This window comes from Lycorma delicatula, chromosome 13, assembly GCF_047948215.1.
Source record: "Lycorma delicatula isolate Av1 chromosome 13, ASM4794821v1, whole genome shotgun sequence".
In the NCBI taxonomy this organism is placed as follows: domain Eukaryota; kingdom Metazoa; phylum Arthropoda; class Insecta; order Hemiptera; family Fulgoridae; genus Lycorma; species Lycorma delicatula.
In genome coordinates, this window is record NC_134467.1 from 18393126 (window position 1) to 18408290 (window position 15165).

The 15165-nt window shown below is 32.9% G+C and overlaps 1 protein-coding gene across 3 annotated transcripts in view; it reads left to right on the forward strand.

The window, feature by feature from the left end:
• Duox (dual oxidase) overlaps positions 1-15165 on the forward strand; it is a 390283-nt gene that overhangs the window by 41752 nt on the left and 333366 nt on the right. The window contains exon 1 of one of the 3 annotated variants that reach the window (XM_075381170.1): positions 4754-4913. The exons of the other annotated variants lie outside the window; for them this stretch is intronic. Within the exon in view, the coding sequence (XP_075237285.1) occupies positions 4790-4913 (124 nt within the window). The 5' untranslated portion in view covers positions 4754-4789. Of the gene's footprint in view, positions 1-4753; positions 4914-15165 lie in introns of those variants that run through there. 3 annotated transcript variants of the gene reach the window in all.

A 15165-nucleotide genomic window follows, 5' to 3' on the forward strand; every position in this document is an offset into this window, starting at 1 on the left:
TAGGAATACTTCCAGAATTTTTTTACAGTTATCTCTCATAAAAACATTGAAGACTTATGTAATTTCTAATGGTGGACACTTTGAACATCTCTGATAACTTTTAGCAATTTTTTACTGTTTAAGCATAACTAATTTTCTACAATAATTAACGTAAGATTATCACAGGTAGTTAATTATTAGGTCTATTATCGTAAAAAAATTATTACTTAATTTGTTATTAATTTACAATACTAGAACTACAATAAATAAAAACAATTAATATTTAATAGATTTGAACGTAAAGTGGAGGACATGAAAACGGACACAAAATTATAACATCAATATTTTGCCATAACTCGGCTATTTATTAACCGATTTAAAAAAATAAAACGTAATTTTGTTCAAAGGCTTAATATTTTAGCAAACACACATTTTGATAAAACTAATATTTATAAAGATATAACGGATTGAAAAATAAGCGTGATTTTGTAATTTGCGAAGGTATTTAAGTCCTGATTTTTTCTAATTTTAAAACTTTATTACCAAGGGGCTTATAAAATATTAATGTGATTCCTTCATCAGAACTTGAGATATAGATTTTTATATAAAAATAACAAAATGGTGGACAATGGGAGAAGAAATTAGAAATTACCATTTTTTTAAGGATTTATTTTTTATTTTTACAAATAAAATCCGAAAAAGTATAACCAGCTCACCATTTTAGAAACACTCTGTATATATGTATTATTAATTTAACTGGTAATTTTGTTGACCCCATTGTTTGGTTTACCGGAGTAATAAATCAATTAATAATTGATATTTATGGAGTAGAAATTACTAATCACAATACATTTCTACTAAGATAAATGTTGTTGCTATTTATTTTTCTTTCGGCTTTGTAAATACATTAATAATATAATGTAGATTATTTATCTTGTTCGGAATACAGTATATGCCAATTTTATTAATATTGAATATTTTACAACTTAAAAAAAATATATATTAAGTTCATCGATTTAAATAAATGTTTGTTAAATTGCATAATTTTTTATTTTATTTAAATGTACTAGAAATGAGAAAAAAATTTATTTTAATACAAAGAAAGAGCTACGCGTTATTTGAATAAATTATAAAATAAAATAACGCTCAAAGATTTATTTGTAGTAAAAATTTATTTTTACATTTCGATGATCATCTTCAGTCGATATACGGAGTGATTCACGAAAAATATAATAGACTTTAGGGATATGTTTTACTGTGAAAGTTCATATAGATATCGGTTCGGATACGTATCGTTAGCTTGTGTCGGCTGATGAAAGATTTCGGCGCCGTCGATAAAATAAAGCTAATCTTAATTTTTGGAACATAAATAAAGGGGTAAATATAGTGGTTTTATAAGAAATCTGACCCAAAAAAATGAAAAAAAAAAAAAAACAGGTCCAAGAACTGTATTTTTAGTGGTTTTAAAGAAATTTAAGGTAAAAGACTAAAATTTGTGGGTTGTCGAAAAACACTAATGTACTATTAGTTTCAGAGACGTAAGTGCGGTGTCATTTTATAACTTATACGGTCAGCTCGCCGATACGACTTTGAGTTTGCGTCACTGGCGAACGGATTGGCCGGGAGGGGGCACCGCAGATATTCCAAAACTGGCTCTCTCGCTCATTTCCATTCAGTATTGCTCACGACTTAGATGTGATAGCACGGTGTGCTTGTATTTCCGAAATTGATCGATTTAAGTAATAGTAACTGTATTTTGAATTATTTTTTTGTATAAAAAATGAAAGTAGTCGCGTAAAAAAGTATAAAAAATTCAATATGTCAGCCTCAGCCCGCGCAAAATCCAGCCGGAAATATAAATTCGTTGGACAGGAAAATCATTGTCCAGAGAGGTTATGGGCCATGCAGAGGTAATCCCGATGTCCGCTGCCGAGCCAGCGAAACTGTTTCGGGAGCGTCGCAATGCTCAGGAGCGGCGGGCTCAGTGAACGATGCCGATGGCGCGAGCTGCTCTACTACTACTTATTACGCGATGTCTCTTACTTTTCATATTGCAGACCGATTTTGAACAAAATGTCATCGAATATTAGTCGAAATAAATATCATGTACCATTTAGTGTCTGTTTTATGTTAAAATTAATTTTAGTACGCATTGTCTCGTTTTTATTTCAATCCGATACATTAAAAGTGACGTGACTCGCTCACATGTAGACCGACCAATTTATCTTCTGTTGAGTTGGCCAAATGAAAACTAAAATTTTTCATTGGAGATTTTTGGTTTTGTTAAAAAAATACGACGGTGTCTCTCCCACTTAATTCTTGGTAGCTCGGAGGAACTTCATCCAAGGTCTGTAAACGTTTCACGTTAAATCAACGGTCGTGCGCCCCGACACAGACCCGATTTTTTTTTTTACTGTGAATTAATTTACCACAGAAGTTTACCGAGAAGTTTTAGGTATAAAAAATAGAATTTTGTAGCTACAAAAAATGATTGACCGTGGATTCTCTGGATGATAAGTCATGACAATACCATCTCGCCACGTAATGGTATAAAATAAATGTATTTTCGTTATTTTATTAAGTGTAATACCTTTTTTTTTTGTCTTCAGTCATTTGACTGGTTTGATGCAGCTCTCCAAGATTCCCTATCTAGTGCTAGTCGTTTCATTTCAGTATACCCTCTACATCCTACATCCCTAACAATTTGATTTGTTTTATATATTCCAAACTTGGCCTGCCTACACAATTTTTCCCTTCTACACCTGTCCTTCCAATATTAAAGCGACTATTCCAGGATGCCTTAGTATGTGGCCTATAAGTCTGTCTCTTCTTTTAGCTATATTTTTCCAAATGCTTCTTTCTTCATCTATTTGCCGCAATGCCTCTTCATTTGTCACTTTATCCACCCGTCTGATTTTTAACATTCTCCTATAGCACCGCATTTCAAAAGCTTCTAATCTTTTCTTCTCAGATACTCCGATCGTCCAAGTTTCACTTCCATATAAAGCGACACTCCAAACATACACTTTCAAAAATCTTTTCCTGACATTTAAATTAATTTTTGATGTAAACAAATTATATTTCTTACTGAAGGCTCGTTTAGCTTGTGCTATTCGGCATTTTATATCGCTCCTGCTTCGTCCATCTTTAGTAATTCTACTTCCCAAATAACAAAATTCTTCTACCTCCGTAATCTTTTTTCCTCCTATTTTCACATTCAGCGGTCCATCTTTGTTATTTCTACTACATTTCATTACTTTTGTTTTGTTCTTGTTTATTTTCATGCGATAGTTCTTGCGTAGGACTTCATCTATGCCATTCATTGTTTCTTCTAAATCCTTTTTACTCTCGGGTAGAATTACTATATCATCAGCAAATCGTAGCATCTTTATCTTTTCACCTTGTACTGTTACTCCGAATCTAAATTGTTCTTTAATATTATTAACCGCTAGTTCCATGTAAAGATTAAAAAGTAACGGAGATAGGGAGCATTCTTGTCGTAGTCCCTTTCTTATTACGGCTTCTTTATTATGTTCTTCAATTATTACTGTTGCTGTTTGGTTGCTGTACATGTTAGCAATCGTTCTTCTATCTCTGTATTTGAACCCTAATTTTTTTAAAATGCTGAACATTTTATTCCAGTCTACGTTATCGAATTCCTTTTCTAGATCTATAAACGCCTTTTATGTCGGTTTATTTTTCTTTAATCTTCCTTCTACTATTCATCTGAGGCCTAACATTGCTTCCCTTGTCCCTATACTTTTCCTGAAATCAATTTGGGTCTTCTCCTAACACTTCTTCCACTCTCCTCTCAATTCTTCTGTATTGAATTCTAGTTATGATTTTTGATGCACGACTAGTTAAACTAATCGTTCTGTATTCTTCATATTTATCTGCCTCTGCTTTCTTTGGTATCATGACTATAACACTTTTTGAAGTCTGATGGAAATTCCCCATTTTCATAAATATTACACACCAGTTTGTATAATCTATCAATCGCTTCCTTACCTGCACTGCGCAGTAATTCTACAGGTATTCCGTTATTCCTATTATGTAATACCTATTATACATTAAAATGATTTCCAGCACATATGATAAACATTTTTTTAAATGTTTCAATTATCCGTATTTTTGATTTTCTGATTCGACCTTGTAATTATCAAAACGGATAATCGACGTTCTATTATATATATTATACAATGCTTCTATAGTCCAGGTTTTATCATTCTTTTTCCTTTTAAGTCAGGTACCTTTCATCAGGATAAAATATCTTGCTTATCAACTATAATAATCTGCCATAAAGTTATTTTAATAATTAAAAAAATTTTTAGTGTATATAAAGAATTCGTAAATCTTTATAGTTTTTTTTTTCTCTAGTTTGTTCTCCCGTGAGTAAAGGATATATAAAACTAGCCCTCTCTGTTTATTACATTCTTTATCTTTGTTTAGCTAGTTGCGATTTGTATTGCAACAACTTAATAATAATAATAAAAATATTAAAACAGCTGGTGGATAGTGGCAATAAGGCGGGCGAGTATAGGCAACCCGCAACAGTCGTAGAATATTACAAGTGTACGTATTACAAACACACGTTAAAAATAGTTGTTGTATTAGTGCCGTTCATTTTATTCAGGTTTTGTATGCGGTGCATATTAGTACATTAATTTTACCGCTATGTAGCGCTAGTAATCGAAAGAACTTTCTCCTTTATTTTGTTAGTTAGCCATCCACCTCCTTCCTTACCTTAACTCACCATTCACTTGATTCTTAAAGGTACAGTGCAGTTTCTTTCAGTAGTAATGTGTCTGTCATGGCGCAAACAGGATGTAAATTGATTTCAAATTGTAAATATTTTAATAATACATTTTGTAATTTTAATAATTGTTTATTATATTACGTGTTGTTTTTATTTCATCTGCTTATTTTGAATTCAGGTACGTTTGATATATTAATTAATTAATACATATATATAATTTATTAATTTACTGTTTTATTTTTTAATTAGAATTTAATTATATTTTTATTTTAAGCTAATTATTAAGAAAAAATAAATAATTATATGTATGTGCTTATATATTTTCATATGCGTATATTTTTTATAAAAGTATTTATGATTTCGTTTTTAACAAGGAAGTGTTTTCTGTTATCACTTTCTATTAATTCTTCATGATTTTGTTAAATACTTTTATTTATTTAGAATAAATTTGAAAATACCCTTTTTCAATGTTTAAGTACTTTTTTATTTTTAAATTTCTCGCGTAAGAAAAAAACAATTTATTTTTTTAAATAAATTGTTTATTAAACATTTTTTTAAATACGATTTATTCGAAAGGAGAAATTATTTATCAATTTTATTTTTTAGGAATTTTAAAATCCTTTATTAGTTTATTGGAAAAAAAAAACTTATACCGGTTAATAATTAATTTTAAAACAAAAAATTCAGTGAAAGTTATGTAAAAAAATTATTTTCGTTTCATGATTTTAGTGTTGTTTTTAAAAATATACTTTTATTAAAAATAAAAAAAAATTGAAAAAATTCTTACAAATTTTTATTATAATTCTTTTTTGAAACAATTTTTTTTTTTAAATCTGTGGTGAATTAAAAATAATTTATATGTCTTATTAATTAGGAGGATTAATTAAAAGAATAACAGAAACGGACTGTTTTTCCTTTTTTTAAAAGTATTAGAAATATTATAATTTCATTTGAAAAATAGGTAGATTTTTCAATATTCATGAAAAAAATGAATGGCATGGATGAAGTCCTACGCAAGAAATACCGCTTGAAAATAAACAAGAACAAAAAGAAAGTAATGAAATATAGTAGAAATAATGTAGTTGAACCACTGAATATAAAAATAGGAAGAGAAAAAATTATGGACGTAGAAGAATTTTATTATTTGGGAAGTAATAAAAAATGGACGAAACAGGAGCGATATAAAATTCCGAATATCACAATCGAAACAAGTTTTCAGTCAAAAATTAATTTATACGTCACGAAGTCATTTTTGAAATTATATGTTTGGACCGTAGCTTTTTATGGAAGTGAAACTTGGTCGATCGGAGTACCAGAGAAAAAAAGATTAGAAGCTTTTGAAATGTGGTGCTATAGGAGAATGTTAAAAATCAAATAGGTGGATAAAGTGACAAATAAAGAGGTGTTGCGGTAAATCGATGAAGAAAGAAGCATTTAGAAAAATATAGTTAAAAGAAGAGGCCGGCCTCAGTGGCGCGAGTGGTTGTGTCTGAGCCTTTCATCCGGATGTCCCGGGTTCGAATCCCGGTCAGGCATGGCATTTTAACACACGCTAAAAATCATTCTTCTCATTCTGTGATATCCTTTGAAGCAATATCTATCGGTGGTCCGGAGTTTAAACAAAACAAAAAAAAAAAAGAAAAAATACTTATAGGTCCAATATTAAGGTATTCTGAAACAGTCGCTGTAATATTAAAGGGACATGTACATGGGAAAAATTATGCAGGCAGACAACGTTTGGAATATATAAAACAAATTGTTGGATGTATGGGGCTCAATACTTACAATTAATTAAATTAAATCAGCAATTGCGAAGAAGGGGGCGCATTGCCCCCTCCAAACAGTTAGTGCCCCGTTGTGGCATATTCCTGCTAGCCTATGAAGCGTTAGGGGGCACAGGTTTTAAAAGCTTAGTCTCCCGCGGTCGGACCCAGAAACGGGTTTGAGAACGCTGGTCAAAAACGGATATGGAATCCTAATCACAAATCCGTCCATAAAATATAACAAAACTTGATACTTAAACCCGACATTAAAATAAACCCTTGAAACACGCCCGATTAACAGAATCATACAGCAGCAAGGGACACTGTCCAGGTTCTGCGATTCGAAGGGAGAATTTGTGAAACTCCCGCCACTTTTGCGTTCCGTTCCGGATGTACGGGGTGTACCGAAATGAAACTACTGGCATTAGATAGGGAATCTTGGAGAGCTGCATCAAACCAGTCAAATCACTGAAGATAAAGAAAAAAATGAAAAAAAAAAATTGAAATGACCAAATAATATTTAACAATGAGTTAAGATGTAGTGGAATATAATAAATACTATGTAATATGTATTTTTAAAATATTTCTAGTTTTCTATATATTTTTTTATAGACTTTTCTAAAAAAAATTACGGTTTCTGTATAGCATAATGGGAAAGTGGGAGTTGATAATGAATTTTCAAAATGTAAATTTGAAAGCATGAGGAGTTTGAAAGTACCATTTACTTAAAATAGGGTTTCCATATATATATATATATATATATATATATATGGAAACCATTTAGTTTCCATATATATATATATATATATATATATATATATATATATATATATATATGGAAACCATTTAGTTTCCATATGTGGCCAAGAATTAGCCACAAATTCTATAATTAGCCCAATATATACATATATATATTGGACTAATTATAGAATTTGTGGCTCGAAAATCTTCAAAACTATTTGATCAATATAATTCAAATTTAGATATGTTATAGTAGTGTATTTCAAGATGTGTATATGAAAATTTTACGTATATTGGTTGAGTCGTTATTCAGTTACGTTCAATTTAATGTCGAAAAAATTTGAGTGAGGCAAATTAAAAGCCTGGTTCGTTATGTTGCTACAAGTTGAAACGTTGATGTTTCTTTATCTACGTGCGGTATCTATTGTTAACAATATTAAACGAAATTAAAAAAAAAATTATTTAAATATTAAAACTAAATTAAGTTAAAGAAAAGTCGGTCTTCTTGAGCAAAACTGCGCTAGATTTTTTCCTTCCATTTTTGGCGCGAAATTATTTTAAAATATGAAGCTTTTTCGGTAAGCCGGTATCAATTTTTTTTTTCTTCCAAATCAGTGTGTATTTGGAAGTGTTTGTAGAGAAATTATATGTATAATTAATCAAATTTAACCTACGCTTGCTTTGCTCGCTTGACACGATTAGCGGGTACGGTTTTTTTTTTTTTTTTATTAAACCCACCGGGTTGGTCTAGTGGTGAACACGTCTTCCCAAATCAGCTGATTTCAAGGCCAAGAGTTCCAGCGTTCTAGTCCTAGTAAAGCCAGTTATTTTTACACGGATTTGAATACTAGATCGTGGATACCGGTGCTCTTTGGTGGTTGGGTTTCAATTAACCACACATCTCAGGAACGGTCAAACTGAGAATGTACAAGACTACACTTCATTTACACTCAAACACATATTATCCTCTGAAGAATTATCTAAACGGTAGTTACCGGAGGCTAAACAGGAAAAAAGAGAGAGATATTTATAATTATAAGCAATATTGCTTGTGTTGGACCTCCCTCAGGTACATGTGGAAGATCTGTGTTCGAATAAAATCCACGAGTAGAAATAAAAAAAAAATATGGAAGAGTAATCAAAGATTGATTATTAATATTGAAAATTTATCCTTTTTCGGAAAAAATGTTATTGGGTTGTTGTTATATAAATGTAAAAATCTGATGTAAACACCACATGACTTTCTTGTACGCCTATTAAATTACATATACACATTTCTAACACATATACACATTTCAAATTCATAAAATTTTATTTCATTAATAACTTCTGATATTTTTCATATTTTTTTTTTGTTTGTTATTGAATTATTATTTATCGTATTTTTTTACAATCAGAGGTTAATAATTATTAATAAATCAATATATTTAAATTAAAAAATAAAAAAGTTAAAAAAAGGAGATTAAGTCATTCAAACCGATGTGCCTTCTCCTTGTAAGATCCAAATATTTCATTAATTAAAACTTAATTTGGCTATAACTTTGGAACCGATGAAAATAACTACCGCGTATGGTATATCGTTGAAATACTCTCAATTATAGGACTTATTACTGCAGTTAAGAAAAAGTCCAAAATCGAAATTTTTTGGACGCTTTTGGTCCAGTCAATCGCAATGAAAAGGGGAGGTGCACGACTAGATGTTACAACAGTACGAAATCCAAAATTTCAACATCCTACGGCTGATCGATCGTTTTTGAGTTATGCGAGATACATACGTACGTACGTACAGATGTCAAGCCGAAACTAGTCAAAATGGATTCAGGGATGGTCAAATGGTTATTTCTGTTAAAATCTGAAGACCGAAAGTTTTCGCGATTGCAATACTTCCTTGTTATAATAATTTATTAATCAATAATAATAATTTACAATTTGGTTGTCCTGCATCGCAAACATTTTTAATTTTATATTTTATCTAATATTAATTATTTTTTGTTTGAAATAATTTCTAATTTAAAAAGTTTTCACTAAATAATAGTTTGGATTTTTCTAAAATTGAAATTCATATATCTCATTACGAATCATGTTGTTGTGAACATCTTCGGATGGTAATTTCGAGAAGAAAAAATAATACTTCTACTATTTTTCCTTCTAGTAGAAAAAGAAAATAGAAGTATAAGAAATAGAATTTTTCAATTTTTTTTATTTTATAGAAGACAAAAAAAATAATTCTATTTTTCTTCGGAAATTTTTTGGTAAAACATAATCTCTATAGATAGTGATGTAGCACAAGAAATTTCCGCTTAGGTCTAGGTACTAGACCGCTTAGGTCTAGGCTGTTGAGATTTATTAAAAGATTTTGTGTTATCGTGTATTGTAATACTATGCGTAGTAAATTTATTTACAATGTACTGCAGAGGAACAGAATTACCTAACAAATTTGAAGACATACTCGGTCTATCAAATGATAGTAAAACGTGGTAATGATGGTTGTGCCAGTTTCACCGCTTTATTTAAGCAAGATACAGACGTAACGCCGAAACTAGTCAAAATGGATTCAGGAATTGTCAAAATGGATATTTCCGTTGAAATCTAAAAACCCAAATTTTTCGCGATCACAATAACCAATTTCGAACCAATCAAAATAAGTACCACTTATGATATATAATTGAAAAGCACTCAATGTGGGCTAAATACTGTAGCTAAGAGAAAGCCCAAAATCCAAATGTTTTGGATTATTTTGGACACTTTTATTTCAGTCGATTGCAATCAAAATGAGAGGTACACAACTAGATGTTACGGAAGTCCTACATCCAACATTTCAACATCCTATGGCTAATCGTTTTTGAGTTATGCGAGATACATACACACGTACGTACAGACGTCACGCCGAAATTATTCAAAATGGATATTACTGTTGAAATTTGAAAACCGAAATTTTTCGCGATCACAATCCTTCCTTTACTTCGTATAAGAAAGCAAAACCCGATTTTTAAAAGTTCTTATTGGCTGTATTTACTTTGATTTTCTTAGAATTAAATTCTCTACCAGTTTTATTACTAAATCTTTCTCATTTATTGGTCATTTAACAAAGCTACAAAAACCTAAAAAAATCTTATTTTTCGACATGGAATTTAGTGTTTTACGTCGGATATCCTAAAAACTACTGGAGTTACAGATTTAGGATCTATTTTATCGTATTTTTCAGCTAAAATTACCCAAGAAACCATCAATTTTACTGCTTAATTTGAACACCAAAAATTACAGTAGGGCTTCCTTTTATTAGAAGAGCTTAAATCCGGACGAAATCTTTCGCTAGTCATAACTCGAAACCAAAATGTTTTCTGACCTATGTTTATATGAATTTTTTCATCATTTTCACCAGTAGAACATGTCCTGAAGGTTTATTCTTGGGACATCTGTATCTTACTTTTTCCTGTCTCAGGGAATTACCGTCAGGTATTACTTCAGAGGATGATATACGAGGTGCGACAATAAAGTAATGAGACTGATTTTTCTTTGCAAGATGTGGCAACCCTGCAGCTTGCGAAGGCACACCATCTTTGACCTTGGTCTATAAGCTACTTCTAGTCCAAGCGGCACATTGATGCAACTTCTGAGTTGTAAGTTGTGCTGTAATAAGTGAACACGTGTTTGTCTCTCGTCACAGAAATGAAACCGCAAAATATTGCGCAACGGTATGCCGTTTCTTTTTGCGTTAAATCGGGTGAAAACGGGAGAACTTACGGTAAGCTTCAGAAGGCTTTTGGAGAGGAGGTTATGTCAAGAGCTCAAGTTTTTCGGTGGCATAAAATTTTTAGCGAAGGCAGAACGAATGTTGAAGATGAAGACCGCAGTGGACGACCGTCAACCTCACGCACAGATGTCAACTTGACCAGGGTGCGTGAAATCGTGTGATCTGATAGAAGATTATCCGTGGAAATGATTGCAGAAGAACTCAACATCGATCGAGAAACGTTTCGTCTAATATTAACTGAAGATCTCGGTATGAGAAAGATTTGTGCAAAAATGGTCCCCAAAAATCTTACACAACAACTGCGAGAAACACGGAAAAATGTGGCAGCCGATCTGTTGGAGCAAACGGAAATCAATCCAGATTTGTTGATCCGTGTTATCACCGGTGATGAAGGTTGATTTTTTCAACACGATCCACAGACAAACGCCAAAGTTCGCAATGGTGCTCAAAGGGATCACCCAGACCAATAAAATCTCGCATGTCAAAGTCAAAAGTGAAACGCACGCTTGTGTGCTTCTTCGATTCCAAGGGAATTGTTCATAAAGAGCGGGTGCCTCCTGGACAAACAGTTAACCGATATTTCTACAAAGAAATTTTAGAAAGACTTCATAAACGAGTTCTTCGTGTCCGTGCCAAAATCGCTGATAATTGGATTCTGCATCACGATAATGCGCCTTCTCAAACTGCTCTGTCAGTACAGCAATTTTTAACCTCAAAACAAATTTCAGTACTACCACAGCCACCTTATTCACCAGATATCGCTACGTGCGACTTTTTTCTATTTCCAAGAGTCAAAATCGCGGTCAACAGACACCATTTTCAAACAACACAAGATGTCCAAAAAGCTGTGACGACGGTCTTGTAGGATATTACAGAAGATGAGTTCCAGAAATGTTACCATCAATGGCAGAAGCTCTGGAATAAGTGTGTGCAATCAGAGGGGAACTACTTTGAAGGAGACAACACTAAAAATGACTAAAACGTTAAGCAACATTTTTTTTCATATCAGTCTCATTACTTCATTGTCGCATCTCGTATATGAGTCTAAGTGAATTGTAGTCTTGTACAGTCTCAGGTCGACCATTTCTGCGATGTGTGGTTAATTGAAACCTAAACACCGGTATCCACGATCTAGTATTCAAATCCGAATAAAAGTAACTGGCTATACTACGATTTGAACGTTGGAACTCTCGACTTCAAATCAGCTGATTTACGTAGACGCGTTTACCGCTAGATCAACCCGGTGGGTGGGAAATTGTATCTGGTGAGTAGTACCAACTCTATAACATAACATTTCCCTAATGTTACAGAGAAAAATTGAATTTTGAGATTATTATGTATTATTAGGTTATTTCTTCACAATGTTACGTAAAGATAAAAAAAAGGATCGTTAAATAATCCAAGTAGATCATTAATTTTTTGTTGAAAAAAAAAATCGCCTGCTAATTATATCAGGAAGAAACTTACTAAAAGACTATCTCGGAGGAAATTTTCTATAAAATAAATTAAAAATGATCGAAATCGGTTTATTTCATGACAAAATCGAACGAAAAGGGAAGAAAACCATATATTACGTAATATTTGTTGAAATCGGTTAAAATCAGCTTTCATTTAATATAAGAGAAAGTTAATGGAATTAAAATCCGACATACGTGATGAAAAGGTAGAGTATTATTTTTTATCCGGGAAATCCTTGGTTTGAATCCCGATCAAGAGTGGAATTTTTTTAATATTTTTCAGTATAAGCCCCAAGTTTATGTGGCGAATAATTTATCTTTTAAAATAATGTAACATATTTTGTTTTTTATAATTTTTTTTTGATTCGGTATCAGATTAAAAAAAAATTTGGTATAGTAAAATTTTTTTAACAAGAAATTATTTTAATAACTTGATGTCCCTGTAGTAAACCTACACATTAATTAGTATTGGGCGATATAGAGCACGTTGGTGTAGTAATAAATAAATTAAGTGTTAACACGCGTCATTAAAACGAATTTGCTTAAATTATGAGAGTAGTGAAATTATACAGCGTGTTTCACGAAGAAACGGAAATAATTTTACGAGATAAAGACCGTTTATTTATTTTCTCTAAAATAAAGACCGTTTCATTGTAAAAAACTTTATTCTGAAAATGTTATAAATATTTTTTATTTCTGTTAAACTAAATACCTTTACTACTTCTCTGTATAATCACATGAATAAAGACATTTGTTGTAGTGACACACCGGTTTCAATATAGCCTAATCGTATTCTTCTGCCGCCAATCCATTTAGCCACTGATTAACATCTTTTTTAAGTTTATCGTCAGCCACGAAGTGCTTACCACTCAAAAATTCGTGCAATTTCCAAACAAATGATAATGAGAAGGAGCTAAAGTCCGGACTATATCTTGATGCGTGTAGGGTCCAGGGAGGCAGCCTCTATGACTAGGGCGTTCGGGCCTACTCACGCGCAAGAGTGGGAGGGTCGGAGCTCTCCGATGATTCCATAGGGGACGCGTAACTCTGAAAGGCAAACGAAATGTGTGTCTTGATGAGGTATAATAGGAACGGGAAGGGTAGCTCTCCTGCGGAGAAACATTCTGATCACCGAAAGAGGTGATAAGTGTGTTTTCGAGGACGCCCAGGAGACCCCGATGGGATGTCCGAGTTTAGACGAGCTAGGGAGGGCAGACTGCGTCTCCATGAAACCCTGAGGCGACTGTGTTAAGCTTTTTAGCGTGGGCCGGTCGTCTAAGGGGAGTTTAATTCCCACGGGAAATTTTATATAAGTCCGGACTATATGGTAGGTTATCGTAAATTTCCCATCTAAATGTTCTCGTCCACGTGTTGCGTTCGAATTCGCAACACGTGGACGTGTTGTAGTTGTTAGTGTTGGGCGTGTGTCGGCTTCTTCATTTATAGTCATCCCATGTGGGATGAAATCGATCAGCAGTGTGCCAAACCGATTCCAAAAGACTGTGGCCATCGGTTTTCGTCCAAATGACTTTGTCGATCTGGTTGGTGATTGAGGATGACGCGATTCACTTGACTGCCGTTTTCTCTTTGACGTGTAATACGAAATACATGTTTTATCACAGGGAACGATTGAATTAAGGAACTCATCACCTTTTTATGTGTAGCGCATCAAAAATTCCAAAGCACATCCCATTCGGATTTTTTGTGGCGTCCCGTTAAGACGTGTTGCACCCGACGTGCACAGACTTTTTTGAAGCCTAAATGGTCATGAACAATCCGACCGATAACAGCTCTCGAAACATCAGGAAAAATAAGGGCCAAATCGGTAATCGTTGAGTGATGATCTTTTCTCAACAAGTGATTATCGTGAGCCTCCCAGAACGTTCTTCATCGTGCACATTAATTCTGTTATTTCTAAACCTTACACAGCATTTTCCGATGTTTCTTTCGTTCATTACATTATCACTGTACACAGCAACCGACTGCCTATGAATTTCAGCCGGCTTAACGTTTTGATGGTTTAAAAAACGTATGACCACGTATTTCACAGTAGGCGGTAATATCGAATTTCCTATTCATTTTATAACGTAATAACTCACACGTAATCAAAGGTACTACAACGCGACAACTTACAAACAGCAATGCAATGTGTACATTACTAGAATGGCCATGAACTACACAGGTTCGCTAACCTTAAGGAGAAAAATTTCCCACCGGTCTTTACTTAAGATATATCTCTCGTATTATTTACAAGTTACCTAAAAAACAGATCGAAAATACTTGCGATCGGCAAAAATAGTTGCATAAAGTGCTCTACTAAATACGGATTACCACAAGGATCAGTATTATCCCCTGTCTTATTCGTTTTGTAAATAAATAACTTATTAAATCTAAAAATAAAAAAAAAGAAGTGATATGATGTCTTTCGCTGATGACACTGCCTTCATTTTCACGGTCTTCTCATGGGATGAGATTTTAAGATCCGCTGAAGAAAGTGTTAGGAGTGTCAAAGCTTGGTATGACCGCTGAAATATAGAAATACTGGAATCGGCACTGCCTATGTCCAACGTGAGCTCATAACGAACGTGAGACAGATAGATTTAGAGGTGTAGTTGTCATTGTCGCACAGCGCATGCGCATTGTACCTAACGTACCGTCCCTTCAGAAAGTGATTCCATAAAACTTAATTGTAATTCAGATTAAGTGATGAAATCT